The following is an 18,631-nucleotide window of genomic DNA, read 5'->3' as shown; positions in this document are numbered from 1 at the left end:
AACGGTACAAAAACTATCATCAGCAGCAGCGATGGCTTATCCCTCTCGTAAGGCAGAGGCTACAAGCGCTCAGCAAAGTGAAGCGAACAGTGCGTACATTCATTGAAATCGCTCGTACAACACGCATAACAGCATACGTTCCAGTCACCTGCTGAGAGGATGCAACGTAAATTGGAAGAGAAACGTCGTTGGCGCGAGTCTGACCCCGCTATACAAGCGTTCAAGCTGCGGGTAAGCCTCCAAAACGAGTCCAAGAAGTTGAAGTGCGAAAGCAGCAACGCGACAATGCCAGATGGCACAGCACGCTTTCGCCTTCACGTGTTACAGGAGTGTAACAAGCTGCCGAACTTTTTCTTTTCTTTTCTATTCTAATTTGTTTTTGTCTTCTTTCTTTCTCTTTTTCCTCGTCATTAGCTCTTTCTTGCAGCACCAACGAAACCTTGCACGCAAGAAACCGGTGTACTTGCGATTGCGAAATGAACGCACCTCCTGCAGTTAAGTGTAAGAATAAAATCCAGCAGTACTCTCCCATTGTGCATACATAAACTGCCGTTTTACAAAGGGTATTCGGCACTTACCCCGATGCATACATAGTCAAATGGAGCTAAAGGACTCAAGCGCTTTCCTGCAGCAATTGAAGAACAGCTAGAAATACCGTACGAGAATTCAATGCTGCCTAAGCGACGTACGCTATCGCAAACTGCATTCGAACACCAAAACTTCAATGTAAAGTGCTAGTACATTATACAGAATGGAAGTGTTCTGAAGAGGTTCACTCACACTTCAACAATCGGCCAATGAAACGCCAAGCAAAGATCTGTTTCTGCAATGGTAAATGTCAGTTTCAGGCAAACTGGTTTTGCAACGGTCGTTTTAAACCTAGGTCTCACACTTCAGAACACCGCAATGTGGATCAGATGGCGCAACGAAAGAATACACGAGTGTTACGTAAACGGCACTCGAGCCATCGTTTCCAGTAGGCAGAACACTCCGCGGTGCAGAAGTGTCAACACTGCCCTACCATAAAAATTGGCCTTGTCGTATGGCCTAATTAGTTTCATATTTGCAGAGCCATTTCGCGTACTATGCAGATGCCGGAAACGGCTCGATCCGGCACTTTCCGCGTATCCGTCGCTCTGTTTTCCTGCGCACGTCCGACGAGCGAATGCCGCGACTAAAGATAACAAAACAAGCTACTCGAAACACCGAGCGTCGGCTGTTGTCAACGGCATCCGCTTCCCACCGAGAATGTGGCGCGCAAATGCAGTGCACTTCCCCCTGCGACAGATAAATCCCTGACACTGACACTGCAACAGGGTTATATAAAAAAAGAAGGCAACGCGAACTAAAGAAGCGCGACACGCATAAAATGAACACGCGATCTCGCCCCAGCATTCCCCGGGTGCTAGGGAGAACGAGCTTTGACGTTAGTGCAACGCCGTCCCTGCCGCGGACACTTCCCTTTAGCGCGGCCCTTTTAGCGAAGTTTCATAGCGCAAGCACGAAGGCCAGGGAAGTGCCAGGGAGGAGAGACTCGTGAAGCTATTTCGAGGTAACGCAAGAGGGAGGGAGGGAGGCTCTCACTAGCGCGTGGCGTCTCGCTAAGAATGACCATCGCCGCTAACACCCAGAACTTGCATACGTTGCGCAGGCCGCGAGCCATCGCAACGTGACGAGAAAAAAAGGCAAGCGCCGAAACGGCGTCGAAACAAACACAGAAGCGTCTACTTTTCATCCGACTGTTGTTTCGAAGGCAAGTGCCGTACGGAAATGCGGAGCCGCTTCTCGCTCGCCAGAGGCCGCATTCGTCTTGACCGCCGAGTGGCGCGCTAAGTGAGGCTAACGCCAGCAGCAAGCGGCGGTGCAGTTGCGCCAGCCTCTTTCCCGGGAGCCTGGCTCGACGTCTGTTCCCTCCCGCGCATTTATTTCGCTCGCCGTCGGCTCCGGCGTTTCGCTTTATCGTCGACAGGGCCCCCAAAACCAAAACCCTCCGTAATTGCTGCTGTTTGCAGTTCGTTCGTTTATTTGTTCGCTAGAAAAAGTTTCTTTCCGCGGCACCACGCGAAGCGGGCACAAGATTGGCAAATGCACATCAGCATGCGGGTTGGTTAGGGGTGCACGCCTGCTTTCTGAACAAACGTGCGCGGGCATTCTTTTCAGCTTTCAAGCCCGGAGCCAGCCCCGTTCGCGCGTAATGCATTCTTCCCCTTTGTGCTTTGAAGCACTGCGGCGGTGCTCTGGAGACTTTTTCAGGAGGAGAACAAACAGCCTGCTCGAACGCCTTTGAGGGTGGGCGCAGCCCCTTCACGATATGGCCGTATATGGGAAGCCGTGAGGGGAAGCCTTCGTTCCGACTTTGAATGGAGAGACGAAAGCGATGCGGGAGTTTGCGAACCAGGGAGTCGAGAACAAATCTCGTTGTTCTGGTTCAATGAACGCCGACGCGTTGCCATTGCCGACACCACCATTTCCCTCCCGTGCTCTCGACGTAATATGTTCGAGCTTCGCTATTTGCTGCTGAAGAAGGTCTCTCGTCCCACCTCGCAATGAAGTAGTGCCGAGTGAAGTCACAGGCGAGCACAAGTATAGAAAAAAAAATTGAAAGGGCCTTTAAATAGAAAGATTGTGAAAGAACCGCTCGTGTTGATGCTCTCCTGAAGTCATATTAGCTGTGGTAAGTTATTCTGTTTCATTCTTGCGGTTTCAATGAAGCTAGGTTGAGGATTGGCGTTAGAAGGTCGAAGTATCTCCAGATATGTGTTACTTTTGTTTACAAACTGCATCGGTTTGGTGATGCGGTTAAAGCGTAACAACAGGTTTGGATTGGCGGGACGTAACAAGGAAGAAAAAGAACAAGGCAGAACGAAGAAGAAGCAGTAGGTCAAGCTGTTGGGCGACTTGGTTAAATGGCTGTGGCAACGAAGCCACGTGGCTGGGAACCGAGCCCGCGACCTCGTGCTCCGCGTCAGGAACGCTACAGCCGCTGACCACCGCCGTGGACACAAAAAAGATATATATATATATATATATATATATATATATATATATATATATATATATATATATATATATATATATATATATATATATATATATCATAGCGACGTCTGTGTTCTTGTTACCTTGAACCACTCTTTTCTGTAATGCTTTCAGGCCCAGGAGGTGAATGAATGAATGAATGAATGAATGAACGAATGAATGAATGAATGAATGAATGAATGAATGAATGAATGAATGAATGAATGAATGAATGAATGAATGAATGAATGAAAAACATTTTATTAGCGGCCTATGTGCTGAACGTTACGCCCTTTGAGATATTAACATTTTGCTTGTTTGGCAAAGGCAGGACCAGAGTCATTTATTTCTTTTATTGTCGCGACTCTTATTGGAAACGAATGGCGTGGGGTTGTATAAAATGTGTGTCGATATAAGCTGGCTTCCCGAAAAGAAGCTTTCATAAACGGGCGTTGCAGACAAGCCCACTTACAGGTGACGTCGAGGAACACCGAGTCATGCACGCTCAGCTGCAGCGCCTGGTTGGTGGCCTGGCACATGTAGTTGGCCTCGTTGTCGTCGGCGGTGACGTTCACCACCAAGACGCTCTTGGAGGCCTTGCCTCCGAACGGCGCGTCAACAGACGGCTCCTCGGTCGCTCCGGAGAGCTGCAGGCCGTCCTTCCACCAACTGATCACGGAGGCCGGGTTGCTGGAGCCAGTCTCGCAGGTCAGCGTGAGCTGGGCAGAGAAGGCGCAACAGGAAAGCGTTTAATGCCTTCTAATACTCGCCCAGTGATACTCCGCACTATTCTTTTGTCATATGGGGAACAAATGAATTTACTAGCTTGCCCGAAAAAATTGCTTGGACGAGTGATTGCACTCGCTTTAGTGACAACCTCTGTGAGGCAGTAAACAAATGGTAGCTTAATCCATGACAGCCCTCATAAATATTCATTATCCGGTTCAATCTAAATCTCTTCCATAAATGCGTTTGTTTTGCTTATGCTTACGCTTACGCTTGCTGCGCACTATGGAATTAATTATCTGTCTCTTGTTCGCGCTTTCTCTTTTTTTTTTGCTTGAATACGCTTTATGGTTTATGATCATGACAATTAGAATTCTTGTATTTCTTAATTTGCCCTTTCATATGTATTGCCTTCGAGAAATGGATGTTTGCGCTAAATGAAAAAGAAAGTCATCCAGCCAACTCACTTTAGAAACATGATGTTTCAAAGAAATGTAGATACAGAGAAACAAAGTACTCTCACGTCCGCCAGGGAGATGCTTTTTCGTACAGGCAATATTCGAATAAGTTAAACATCTGTTATCTTCGGGAAATTATCCCGAGTTTCACAGCAGTCGCATCAGACAAAGCTGTGGTTTTGTACGTCGATACCAAATCAGCGATGCACACATTCTTTCACAAAAATAAGACTCGAGTCTCGATGCGTACCTTTTGTCCGGACCTCGGCTTTCGGGGTTTTATCTTGATAGTGACAGCAGGGGGTGGAACTGCGTGTGACAGTCAACACAGCGTGTTAGCTTCACAAAAACAGCGCTTCATGTGCGTCAGTGTAGCGGTAAGCGCTTCCGCAGTGACTGTATCGTGTAGTACGTCGAAGACACTTACAATGAACCATGAGCTTGATGCTCGTTGTCAGGGCTTTCTTCGTTGCCGGGTTGGAGGCCTCGCAACGATACTCCGCTCCGTTGTCCGAGTCTTGCGCAACGATCGCCACTTCCGAGGTCACTGAATTTCCGTTAGCCTTCGAAGTAGACTCCACCTGGACACACAGTTTCAAAGCAGCATTGAAATAGCTGACTCATTTCACTCAACTTGTGTCGCACGTTCGCTGCGTCTCGTTCACGTCGCCAGAAAACAAACGAAACACGCATCTCGCTGACGTATTGTTGCTCTGTGCTACGGTTTCATGCACATCTGCCTGAACCAAGCTTTTAAGAAACGAAAGGCAACTCAATTTCACCACAGGTAACAGAAATAAATTCCGCTTATCATTTCTATAATAATAATAATAATAATAATAATAATAATAATAATAATAATAATAATAATAATAATAATAATAATAGGTCTATTTTTTATATCTCTGAAAAAAAAATCTGCGGCGAAACAAATGTCTTTTGTGAGCTTATTTCTTCTTCCCTCCACTATTGTTGCTGGACTTTTTTGTTATTTATTTATTTATTTATTTATTTATTTATTTATTTATTTATTTATTTATTTATTTACTTATTTATTTATACACACGGCAGTGCAATAAGTGCTATAGCACGACTGGGTTAACAGAGGGAAATATACCAATGACAAATATAGCAAATGAATCCTGGAGGCGGTAATGATCATTAGAATAGCTAACCACTTCGTATAATACATAGTCGTCGGCATAAAGACGAAGTTTAGAAGAGAAGTTGACAGGCAAATCATTTATGTAGACTAAGAAAAGCAGTGGCCCAAGGACGGAGCCCCCGGGCACTATAGATGTCACGTGAAAAGCAGTACAGTCGGTCGAGGAGGCGGAGGGAGGAGGGAAAACAGGGGGCGAAAGGCCGAGACGCTAAGCAGATTAGGTGTCCGATTTGCTACTCTGCACATGGAGATGAGGTAAGGGCAGGAAAGATAAGAAACCAAGCGAAGGTTAAAAAAAAAGAACGTAATGCATCAGTTCGCACTTTCTCTGGATCTTCAATGAGTCCCGTTTCTTTTAAAAAGCACACTAGCGCTTTTAAAGCACTTCGGGCCGACGTCAATTGGTACCATGGTCCAAGAATTCTGACTTCCGTAAGGGGACGGTTATCAGTCTTGTCGAGCCTACGTAGTGCTGATAACTTTTCTTTGTGCATTGTAACGACAACAATCACTCAGAAGGTGCACTATCGTCTCTTTGCACATGCAAATTTCACATTCTGGACTTGTGGTCATTCCGATGAGGTACGCATTAGTAAAAACTACTCCAAGCCATCGGCAATAAATGAGAGTTACCTCCGTTAGAACTGCAAAAGCAGAACTGGCAGCGAAGTAAAAGGAAACTTGAAATCCACTTAACTAGTTGAGCATTACTTAGTACAGTGTCAAGTTTAGCAAGGAGTTTAGAAAATAATACTGCGTCAAATGCTCTCACGAAATCTATACAAATAGCGTAAATCTGGTTGCCAACATCAAGGTTCAGCAAAATGCCATGCGTAAACTCAACTAATTGCGTTGTCCTCCTAAAACCGAGCCTAAACACACGCTGTATGTTAAATAGTAAGTTACGGAATTGCAGAAAAAGCACGATTTCTTAAGCACGCCCTCTTAAAACGCCCGTTCAGAACATCATCCCGTTTATCTCATACTCGCCCCTTGGCGGTGATAAAGTGCCGGACGACGGCGATGAGCAGCTCATTCTTCCCCCATGCCATAACACTTTGGAACGCACTCCCGGATGATATTGTTTCGTGCAGCGACCGCAAAACATTTCGCGAAAAACTAAACGACTTCAATAATGCCAACATAACCACATGAATACCACATCTATTTATTTATCGCCTTGTTAGTACTGTGTATATGTTCCGTTTTCTTCTTTATTGAAATTGGCTTTTTTTGTACCTGTTACAGCCAATGTGCACTTTATTATGTAACTTCTTATGAAGCTGTGCGAGTTTGATGCACGCCCCCCTTATGTAATGCCTTCGGGCCCTTAAGGTTGAATAAATGAAATGAAATAAATGAAATTATATGTTCAAACATTTTGCGTGACTGTCATGTCAAAGAAATCAGTCAGTAGTTCCACGAAGACTGCTTACCACCAGCTTTATAAAGAGGGAACACTTTGTGACTGTCATGTCAAAGAAATCAGTCAGTAGTTCCACGAAGACTGCTTATCACCAGCTTTATAAAGAGGGAACACTTTAGCTAACTCCCATAAAGAAGGAAAAGTGGCAGACGATAAAGACTTGTTGAATATGACCGTCAGATATCTTGATGACAACAACGAGTAGTGAATCAAGAATGCATTGTGTATCCCGTCCGGACCGATGAATTTCTTGGTATACAAGCTTAATACAAGGTTATGAACACCTTCGTTGCTTATGTCAGTGTCACTGATTGCTTCGCAACTAACTATATTGGTGAGAGAATGGATAAAGTTGTTATCGGGGATAAACACGAACTGAAACTACTGATCGAAAGCACCTGATGTTACTGACGGATCACTGATGCCGTCATTATCAATTTTGAATAAAGTAGGTGAAGCATCGTGAGGTAACATAGGAGACCAAAATTTACAGGTGTTAGTAATTAATGGGTCAGGCACTTGAACGCGAGAAAAGAAGCCTTCCACCATTTGCCGCTTAAAATTAAGTTCGTTATTTTCCTTCTTTGTGTCAAAAGCCATAAAAAAAAGCTCGGGATATAAAGGGGGGACAAAGCAGTCACTGCTGCGCCACCCAAACAAATATAATATCCTCATCTCTTGTTCCTTTTAACTGCTAGCTACTCTGAAAAGAACGCGCCTCCAAGAACAAAAGATCGCTTCAGTCTTTTATTTTAATTTTTCTGTGTCCCCACATAAGCTGCGAGCTAGGTGCGTACGGTTGGGAAAGCCGGGCTAACTAACAGAGGGACAGAGGCACATAGTGTGCAGTCAACCACAAAACTTTACGGAACGCGCGATCTGAGAAAAAGCTGAATATCTGCGCAACCTGACAAGGCAGCCTAGAATTCTCATTTACAACCTCTACTGGTATATGCGAACAACATTGCGACGCTCGGTTTTAGTGACTGCTGTTACAGGCTGCTCCGAAGTTGAACGTTTTCCCTAGATCCCGCGGTCCGTAAACTGTTGTGCTTGACTGTACAAGATGGGCGCGCCAAGACGCGTCCAAGGCAGCACCTGTCTTGTGCGCTATGTGTCTCTGTCCCTGTGTATCTTTCGCGCTGCTTTTGCATTCGTTCGACCACGACACAACGCGTCCAAACCAAATCCTGCCACGTGGGTACACCCGCTGAAACTGGGGACAGAATTGTGCGAACTCAGATTGCGTGTGTCCTGGTTTTATCACCACCGACGAGTGCACAAGGAACAATGCCGTCAAATTTCCTCCTTCTGACACATCCGGAACTTTGAAAGACTGCACTTATGTCCTGCCGATGAAGAAAGTCTTGCAAATTCAAATCAATTTAGCAATTCAAAGCCTTCTCCTTTTTTTTCTCTTTTTGCTGTCGGCGTAAGGTCTGACGGGCGCACAATGTCATCCCCCAAAAACAGAACGGACAAAACACTTTAAACTAAATGGTAGAGTAAGATAAATTTCAGTGCCGGGCAAAAAATTCCATGCCAAAAATAAACTTCCTGTCATTACAAGTAATTTCTCGTTTCATCGCTCTTAACGAAAGACTTCCTTCCGTATTCTTAACTCGGCTTATTTTTAGCCACGGCGTAACACTTCGTTTATTGTCGACGAAGACATTGTTTCGATAAAAAAAAAGCTATGTGTACTTAGGAGCACCTGGTAGAAGTTTCCTATCCTATCGCTTCGTGTTTTCTGTGACGTAAGAGCAGAATATTGCCTAAGCACCGTTACGTAATGCGGAAGTGCGTTACACATTACGTATACATGAAACAGATGTGGATAGAGGCAAAAGTAAAATACAAATGCTATTGGATAACTGCTGTGCTTGTAAACTGATTGGCGACCATCTGGTTTAACGAAGCGGAGCCGCTATGCGTCTATTCTCGCAATATTTCCTCGTCCATACCTCTCGTCCTTCCGTTACGACGTTAGGATAATATTTGCCGTTGCAAATAAAGTGAAAAAAAAAAGGAATACGTACTAAAAATTACAACTAGCGATATAAGCGTCAGTAAGGGCCAAAACCGAGCAGGGCTCATCTGGCAGCTTATTCTGAGAGCTTCCTTTAATACTTCCGGACTGCGCTGCTGAACAAATTGCAACGAAGTAAATTTAGCTGCTCTTTACTGCATATGAGACAGAAAGGCGGTTTTGGAAAGCTGTGCAAGTTCCTATGCCCGGCGCATTAAACCAAATACGCCCAACGGAAGGCGCAGTCCGGAAGATAAAAATAATAACCGAGAATAACGCAAAAGTTGGGGTAGGCTTTCCCGTAGTGTTTCTCTTATCGTGGCAAAACGCGCTTTCCGGATCTGCTTACGCTTCGGTTAGGACCGCCAGAGTAATCGGCAAAACGAAATAGAGCTAAACGCGTTAAGCAAACTGCGTTTCTTAAATGGAGCAAGAACGGCAGGTTAAACTTCTGACCATTCTTTTGTTAAATCACGATCTACTTTTAGAGCTACCTGAAGGAAATAAATGCGACAAGAGGCTGTGGACACAGCCACGTTAACCTTAGAAGAACATAAGACATTATTCTTCGCAGAAAGGAAGAGAAAGCGCGCTAAACTCAACCAAGGAGCGGCTATTGTAAATCTCCTTAAGTATTTTGTATTCTAGCGCTTCTTTTGGGCGATAGAAGTAGAATCGATTCCCATCCCGCCACATAATTCCGCACGTTTAGCGTTACCCTTATTTGAATTGCCAGATTACTTCGGTCCATTTCAAGCTGAAGAAATTGCCCATCTTCACATCAAACTTTAATTCTCGTAAAAAAGGCCCCAGATAACTTGCTAATGATCTGATATCAAAATGTATAACCACGAAAATTTTCATCGAGAGGCGGTCGCTTACAATTTTTCAATCAGTCGAACGATCGCTTTATCACTGCCTCGAGCTAATCACGATAAGACGCGAAACTCACCCTTTGCGTTCCTTTGAACCAGCGGACAGTCGGCAGCGGATTCCCGCCGTTCGTCACGCAGGTGATGTGCTGCAGCGTCTTCGCGCGGATAGCAGTTCCTTCCTTGTACCCGAAAATTCGCGGGGTCTCTGGAGCATCTGCGGGCATGAACACAATCAGAAGCACGTTCGTCACGTATCAGCGACGCAGTCGATGTTGTCCTACGGAAGCTCCCGAAAGGCAAGAAGCTAAATAACGTTTCCCATAAAACTGGTACAGAAAGGGCATAACACGAGCTGTTCAGAGGTCTCTGGCCCAAGGTACCGCTTACGTCACATACTTTTGCTCAACGATCACCGCTTTAAGTGCGCGTCGCAAAACTTGCGCTGGGGAAGAGCAGCTACGCCGAGCCTGTTGACTAAGTGGGAAACTGACCGAGACGATCCATTCCAACCTGTTAAAACGGTGTTGGAGGATGGTCCAGGGGTTGCAGAAGACCAGCACGCTTCAAAGGTGGAACCTTGCACCGCTGGCAGTCACGGCAGCTTCTCACGTAGCGCTGAACGGCCGAGAACAGTGGCCAGTAACACATCTAGCGCATGCGCGCTAACGTCCTGACGAAGCCTAAGCGTCCGGTGCACGGGTCTTCATGACACGCTTGCAGCACTTCGCGCAGTGAAACTGGGACGACTAGAAGGAACGTTTCTTTGGAGAAGCCTATCTGTTTGCTGTGGTGCGATACTGTGGCGCCGTCTACTACCGACTCGGCTAATGAAGGCTGCTACCTTCGAATGCCGGTGCGCAAGTAGGCGTGCCGAAATTATGTTTTGTAGGAGTGATTACTCCTGCAAGCTGCATAATTTTTAACCATGACTACGCATTCACGCACTTCGCCGATATTGTGGGACGAATATTCTTTTACAAAACACGGTATGATACAGAGACCCCTTCCACAACTCAGTTTGTCTTCTGGGGGCCCTACTGCATAATTATGATATATTGTCTTTCGTTACGAAAATTGAATTGATCTATTCCGTTACTCTTGCGTCTCCCCCCTCTTTCCCACTTGTTCTCTTTTTTTTTCTTTTTTCTTTATTTTGTTTGCTTTTCTTTAGTCGTTAGACATCAGTGGGTACAAGAGTTTCTAAACAAAGCGACACAAGTCAGGGCAAGCACATAATTTAACTTGCTATCAAACATCGAATATTGTTGCGTGAGCAAACGTCGAAGGCCTGCATGACACAGACGAGCCTTCGTGGCACGGGGCTCGAAAACCAATGCAAACACTAAGTGTACCTTGCTGTCGGCATTCGGGAAAGCGTAGATGCATTCGATTTATCAAGCGTCTGTTATAGAAACATTACAGATCTGCCGCCAAACGCGTTCAAAATTATTGTAACGACGGTAAGATGAAGTCGTAACGATGGCGTAAATCCACTTACAGAGAATGCTGACGGCCGCAGTTTCCACGACCGTGTCTCCAAGGGCTTGATTGACCGCGTAGCAGGAGAACATCTTCATATTTCGTTCCTGCGAATGGCGACGACAGTAAAGCAGAACGTCATTAAATAAAATTGTAGGTAAACCTATAAATAAAAGTCAACCTTATCAAGATAATTCAAGAGAGATCAAAAGAAACAGCCGCGCGAAGATGCCGAGTGCCTTAATGCCAGCCACAGAAGTACAGCGATCAGCATAAAGCACTTTAGTTAAGGATCAACCGTTATTCCGCGGGGAAACGATAGGCCACCAGATGGAAAGCAAGATGCAAAACAAGTGATCAAACAAGAAGGACAAGTTAGGAAAGGAGGCCGCTTAATGCAGCAGGCAGGCGACATCAAACACATCCCCCAAAAGCGCGGTACACTTGATCTCGCATCTCAAAGAATCTGCAGAGCGTCAAAAAATGAAATAAGTAAATGAATAAATAAAGAAAAGAAGAAAAACGCGAGGGAAGCAATACGAAAGCAAACGAGTCCCACCCGAAATCAAGAGACATCCCGAGCTCCGTAAAACGGCTGATCTCTGGCGCGTTGCACCAAAAGTACGAACGTATCAGCGCGTTCCCTCGAATCCCCCCGCTAGTCCGCGTATGCGTACACGTGCGTGCACTCAGAGAAATGAAATTTCGCCGGCAACGCCGCTATCGTTTTCTAAAAAGGACAGCCTCTCCTTGCCTTGAGGGAGAAACGGCGAAGGAAGGACTAGGAAGGAAGGGCAGGATCAAGGAGAAGGTCACGGGTTTGCGAGCCGGGTCCGACGGGCCCCACCGATACGGGCAAATAGCGTCTTCGCGCGTGACGCGCGTGGGCCGTCTCCCTCGCTGTCTTGCTCTTTACGTGATTGCGAACGCCGCCGAGGGGCGCAGCGGTTTTGAGCGGTTAAAGAGGCGCTGGCATAGACGGATTGCTCGCGCGGAGCGGAGGCCATTAGGAAACGGCGCGAGCCGCGGCTCCGCCAGCCGATGTAGGCCACGGAGATGTCGGCGACGACGTTGTCGCGGACTTTTGGTGGCGCCCCGCGGACGACGCCGGGTGGCGCCTATTTTTCTTGGCCGCGCCGGGGGCTTCGATGCGACGGCGACGCGGGCGCATTAATTTCGGCCTTGTCGCCGGGACGCGCATACGGCGACGCGTGCAGGGAAAGCGCGGCACCGCCCTCTCGCCGAGTCGTGCCCGAGGTGCATTTGGTGCGCGAGTTGCTCGACGTGCGATAAGAAAGGGTTCTCCGGGCAAGCGCGGTGAATGTGTTGACGCGTAAACCGGAAATGCTGATTGTCTGCGTTCAGCGCGGTCGGTGTGCTATGCATTCCGAAAGACAGTCGCTGTGAATTCATGTTGTTGATCCTTGCCTAGCAACCTGTCTCCGCACGCGCGAAAACAAGAGAGAGGTTGATGAAGACCGACAGTTTTCTGGCCGTGACGGAAGTGGCAGGGAGAATAAATAACGTGATTAATCGTAGGCTGGGGCGCGGAGCTCCAGAAACTGATGGTATTATACCCAAGTCACTTGAGCCAGGATACAGAAATGAAATGGAGAGATTAGCAACAATGCATGTATTCGCAGCATAACGCCTCTTTCATATCCTTTTTTGTTTATTCCAAACGAATTTTAATGAAATGGCCTTTGGCATACAGCGTGACTCAGTGTCTTCATGATACCTACCCGAAGAGACCACGTTACTTGCATGGTCACATCTAAATGTTAAATCAACGAATTAAGAATATTTGACTAATTAGCCTTTTCATGTTATTAGGTTCGTCGGACTTATTCCAGTGCAAAACCCAAGCATGACACTACTGAAATCATGTCTGTCGAGCATAAATTATGGGGCTAGCTCCAGTTTTAGAATATATCTATCCCCAAACTGCGCTAACAGATACTAAAGCTCCACTTAATGTTGCCCTAACGTATGTGAGCCAGGCTTGTTCAAAAAATTCGCTAAGTTGATGCTAGGTCTCGGCATTTTTCTTCTAAAGTATGATTTATTTACGCACTCGGCTTCAATTGCGTGATTCCAACATCTTTCCTAAACTTTCCAAATGAAGGATCATTAAGGAATGCATCGTGAATCATATAAATTGAGCACTGGAATTGTTATGCACGTTCTGACACCTGTTAAAGTATTTCACGTGAAAAGGCAGGAATTCATTATATCGAGTATTGCATCAATAACGGCGTCAGCTGTACATCACCCTTCCTGTTAAACCACTGGCTAAGCAGCGCTGAAATCTCTCAACCAGCCACCATTTTACATGAAGTTTAGCTTAGTAGCACGCTTGCAAGCTTTACTTGCCAGTTTCATTTTTTTTTACTTACCGTCTGCGACAGATGGCACCACCATTCCACTGCAGCGGAATCGACACATTTTCATTGGCGTCGTTCCGGATGATGTGAACATCGGATTAATCGCAGAGAAAACTTGGCCTGTGCTTACATAAGGGACTTACACTTCAATTGTTCCTAAAAGAAAATTCGTGCCAATCCTTATGCTAGATATTTTATTAACGGAGGCGTCCGGTCAATGGCGAAGATCACTAATGAAGCTTGTTGAGCAATAGTGAGGGAGAATTCGGCCCCGGTTAAATAATTATCGCAAACGTGGTACGAAACTAAATTCCATGCTAAATGGCACCTCTGTGCGAAGTTTTAGCGGAGATTGTTGAGCGGCTTAGCAGTGACAGACATGTATACTTGGCGCCGTTATTGGTGCAACACTTTCGAAAAGACATATTCGAAATTATAGCTGGGCTGCAGCGCTCATGGTTTCAAGGCGTTTGCGTGGCTCCGTGGTTTAAATTCGACACATTTCAGAGTTCATCGCCAGTTTGCTTTCGCTTTTATCACATGTGCCTGTTTGATCTATAACAATTTTCGGGTGTTGGACGCTGCTTATGAATGTCGTAGCAAAGGGAACATGATTGAGAATGTCACTCTGCTCTATAAAATGCTAATTCCATCCTGTTCACTAGCCAACCTTATACTATTTCCCACAGGTTCCCCTCAATACACTCACTTGAGCCGTGACTGGATCTTCTAAACAATAGGGAGGACTACCCCGGTACTACTACGTGAACTCTGCGTACAAAGTTTCCGCTGTTTACTTTTTTTCCATTTTGCATCATTCCCGGATTGCGTACGCAGTTTATTTTGTTCGTGATGCGCTCGCTTTTCTCTTTATGTCCTATTACCCTTACCCCCAAGAAGGGCAGCCAATTAGCAAACATCTGGTTAACCTCCATGCCTTTTTCTACACATCCGTTCTCTCTTTCTCTCTGAGCCACATTCACTGTGAGATGATTTCGTCAGGACACACTGTATTTCACAAACGTCGAAGATGGAAGCCCTAAGAAACTTTCCTCGCGCTCCAGAAATACCTTATTATAAGTTCTTAACTTCGCAGTTAACAACTGAGTTCCTGTCTTGTTACGACTCGGAGCATAAATTCAGGAAGAATTCTACGCAAGCATGCTGCATTTATTAAACAAGAGTAAGAAGGTGCGATCCTCTTTTGGAAAGCATTATGGCGCTACGCATCCAACCTAGCCGCGGCGAGTTCCTCACCTCGACGACATTTTCTCCGTCGAGTCTTAAGGCTAGACTAGTGCCTTCCGATTTCGGTGCCTCGGCTTCACTCAGCGCGCTTCTTCTGTTCTTTGGCGACTCATTTTTTTCATACGGTGCAAATTTAACGAAGTTGATCCCAAGGTTGCGATTCTCGTTTTCTTTTCTTTTTTTTCAAAAATACGTATACGTTCGGATACATCACATTTTCGACAGTGTAAGATGCGTCCCCCTTCCAACGTCCTCGCCGCCTTTCGCCCCGCGGCGAAAACGTATATCTCGCACTAGACAGCGCAGCGAGATTTGCAGGCGTTAAAGAGGAGAAGGCGAGACGCGCACCGACAGAGAGAAAAGAATTTCGGGCCAGTGAAATAGAGCAAAAAAAGAAAAAACGACATAAATGCCGGTATAGGACAGGACGAAGCAGGCAGGAAGCCGGGAGAGCTCGAGGCGATTGTTGCCGCTTCCTCTGGCGATTTGTCCATTTTCCCCATCGTTTTCTGGATGTCGCTTCTTGATGAGATTTTAATGGAAGCGAACCAAAAGGGAAGTAAAGAGAGGGGGAGCGGGTGAGTGCGATCACGTGAGAGCGGCGCGGCCGGGCGAAGTGTTCCTCTCCGTCGGCGGCTGCACTCGGTCATCCAATCGGCGCGCCCGGCCTCTCGCGTCTCATCTCCGATTTACTACATTCTCCTTTCGAGTTCATTTTTTTTTCTTCCCTCGTCGCCGCCGCTACTGCTCACGCCTACTGCAGAGCCCTAGCCCCTCGCCGGTTCTTCTATTATCCTTTCTTTCTCACAACCCTAGTTTTTTTTTTCTTTCTTCTCGCTGCCTGTCTCTCTCTCTCTCTCTCTTAATATATAGAAACGGAACGGGCAGTAGCTACACGGTCCTGCCTTCTTAGTTTCCTCCGAGCACCCGCGCTCCCGGTCCGTGAACACCTTTCTGATTTCTCGCCGCTCCATCTTCCGCCGAACGCCTCCTCCTCTGCTGCTTCCGAACACGCCCATCAGCTCGGAGTTACACTACGCGCGAAATGCGGGGCCCCGGGCGTTTAAAACGCGGAGCCCCGGCGGCGCCGAATATCACGGCGTGGCACCGCGCGCTCGGGCAAATCAGGCGTGGGAGACTACGCTGCGACTTGTCGGCACTCGCTTTGGAATCAAAAAACGTAGAAAAATACGAAGAGGCTCGCGCAAACATAACGGCTGTGCCGAAGTAGTAAGAAGAAGATGCCGGATGAATGATGCCGCGCGGGCAGACGGAGAGAGAAAAGAAAAGGCTTGAAACTTTGTAAGAGGGTGAGAGCGCCGCAGGGTTCTAGGGACGAGTGAAATCGCCGAAGAGCTCGAGGAGCGAGGGCAAACCCAGACGCTCCAGCCTCGGCGGACTCTTGTACGCCGGGCGGACCAGCAATAAAAACGGATTGCTCCGAGGCATGTCCCGCGTGTCCGCGCCGGACGAGAAGCACTAGGGATCTATGGCGCAATGGTGACAGCTGCCGGGTTAAAAAGCCGAATTGCCCGTCATATTGAGACGGCTGGAAGGGCCAGCAAAGAGAGAACGTGAAAAAAAACAAGAGAAAAAAAAAAGCGAGGGTGGGGAAATGTTATGCAGGAGCGCCGCGTGCAGGGGCGACACTTTCTTGCTACGACGGCATTTTTTTTTCCGGTGTTCCATCAATGTAATCTTTTCTGTATTTTCTCAGCGGCACGCGAAATGTGCCGCCGATTGCGCGTTTGCCTATTTGGCTCGTGCTTGCAGAAAACTGTCAACTAGTGCATTACTGCTTTCAGAGGATGTTTCAAAAAAAAAAAAAAGCTTTTCCTCGGTGCCCACTACGGTGTTTTGTCTCGTTCGTTTCTTTTCGTTGAGTCTACATGTCCTCATCATTTTCACTCGGGTACGCCTTGTTTGGGACGTCTATGTTGATGTAGTTTATTCAAGATCGCGTGCACTGTGCAGAAGCGACTTGGAGGACAATGAATGACAGGGGAAATGAAAAATTAAATAACGAAGATGTCGTTTTTTTCAACTAACCTATAAATCTCGAAAAAAAGAAAGAAAGAATGGTTCTCCATAGGAGTCAAAAAATTGTGCTCTCACTTGTCCCGTGATGTTGACAGTGATGTTCGATGTGGTGACCCATCCGCCCTTTGGGTCAGCCGTCATGGTGGAAACGGACTCGAAGGGTCGGCCATCCACCACCCACGAGACTTCGGCAGGCGGGTTGCTGCGCTCGGTGGAACAGCGCATGGTTACCTGGTCCCCCGCCTTGGCTTCCTTTGGGCCGCGTACTTTCACCTTCGAAGGTGCGACTGCAGGGACAACACCGCGAGTTAGCGACAGTTCCCGTCCTTCCTTGCTCATCTCATGACGCTGATCTTTATTTTATTTACTTTTGATCCATTATAATTCTTTTTCCAATGCTCTTTTTATAGCGGAAATGCGTCGTAGTACCTATATTCTGAGATGCGTGGGAAACATTGCCTACTTCATTATTGCGAGATCACGCACAGAAGAATCCCTTGCACTAGGTAACTTCTAAGACTTCTACAGCAGGGTGTTCTACAACTCCACCCTTTATAGAAATAAATATGCGGAAAATATCTTCTTCATATACTTACTCTGTCATTACGATTACAATCGTTATGTCCTGCGGTATATCTCACCAGTATCAATCAATGTATTTACTTATTTTCTTCCCGTTCCTGCATCGTTGCTTGTTGCCGTCTTTGTGCTTTCTAGGGGGGAGGGTGGGCTCTTTGGAGCTTTTTGCCCACTATCGTTGCCACTCGGGCGAAATTTCGGCCGCGTGACCGGTGTGGCATAAAAATGGTATTCGAGCTTCAGCACGGGCCCCACCGACGAGGAGGGAGTTTGCCCAGCGACACTCACACTGAACCGTGAGCCGCACCGACGCCGTCATCGGCTCGGGTGCCACGACGTTGGTGGCTGCGCACTGGTACACGGCGTTGTTGTCCGACGAGTTGGCCACGAAGGTGAGCGTGTTGACCGACTCGCGGCCGCTCGTGGTGTACGAGCTGTCCACCACGCGGCGCTCCTGGTTGCGGTACCAGACGAGCTGCGCCAGCGGGTTGCCACCGCGGGAGATGCACCGCAGCGTGGTCGTGTCGCCCATGCGGATCGTCTCGCCCTCGGTGTAGCCATGGATCTCCGGGGGTCCAGGCGCGACTGCGTTCGGGGAGAGAAGAGACCATATTAAAAAGAAAGTGCGGAGGGGGGGGGGAGGGGGTGTTACTGTTTAGTCATTCATTTACTCAGAAGGCTGTGGAGAAGGCAGTTTTGTGCCTTCTGAGAACGTCTGGTTTATACGAACGGCTTTGACTCAAGTGCTGTGCGTTCACGTCTCTATAACCTATTTCGCTGCCTTCTTTCTCTTCCCCTTCCTCTCAGCGTAGGGTAGCCAACGGACTCTTGACTGGATAACATCCCTGCCTTCCTTATATATATATATATATATATATATATATATATATACACACAATCGGAGTGATGGCGGGTTCGCAATCAATTTTTGCACAGAGGTAAGATTTTGCAGGAAGTTTGGTTAACTATACCGCGTTTGTGGGCGTAAGTTACCAGTTTAGTCCATAATGAACACGAAGTGGGTGTTGTATGCAGTGACGATACACAAAACGTGCCGATTTCGTTGCAACGGAACGGTGGCGCCATCATAGCAGTGAACGATGAACGCTATTTTCGCCGTAGCCGCGAAAAATAGCACCACCATAACGCTCCAGCACAATAGATAGGTTTTTTTTTTCTTTGTTCAGTAGTGTCGCCGAAGACG

At 46.9% G+C, this 18,631-nt stretch overlaps 1 protein-coding gene across 3 annotated transcripts in view; it reads right to left on the bottom strand.

Moving 5' to 3' along the window:
- LOC142583220 (nephrin-like) overlaps window positions 1-18,631 on the bottom strand; it is a 332,953-nt gene that overhangs the window by 20,637 nt on the left and 293,685 nt on the right. For all 3 annotated transcript variants that reach the window (XM_075693587.1, XM_075693589.1, XM_075693588.1), the window contains exons 7-13: window positions 17,716-18,012; window positions 16,924-17,135; window positions 11,196-11,283; window positions 9,775-9,911; window positions 4,630-4,783; window positions 4,453-4,511; window positions 3,491-3,737 (exon numbers count right to left, since the gene is read on the bottom strand). In XM_075693587.1, the coding sequence (XP_075549702.1) occupies window positions 3,491-3,737; window positions 4,453-4,511; window positions 4,630-4,783; window positions 9,775-9,911; window positions 11,196-11,283; window positions 16,924-17,135; window positions 17,716-18,012 (1,194 nt within the window). The remainder of the gene's footprint in view (window positions 1-3,490; window positions 3,738-4,452; window positions 4,512-4,629; window positions 4,784-9,774; window positions 9,912-11,195; window positions 11,284-16,923; window positions 17,136-17,715; window positions 18,013-18,631) is intronic.

The sequence above is a fragment of the Dermacentor variabilis genome, chromosome 5 (genome assembly GCF_050947875.1).
Source record: "Dermacentor variabilis isolate Ectoservices chromosome 5, ASM5094787v1, whole genome shotgun sequence".
Taxonomy (NCBI): Eukaryota; Metazoa; Arthropoda; class Arachnida; order Ixodida; family Ixodidae; genus Dermacentor; species Dermacentor variabilis.
The sequence above is the reverse complement of the archived record's forward strand: the minus strand, read 5'-3'. Positions and strand labels throughout refer to the sequence as shown.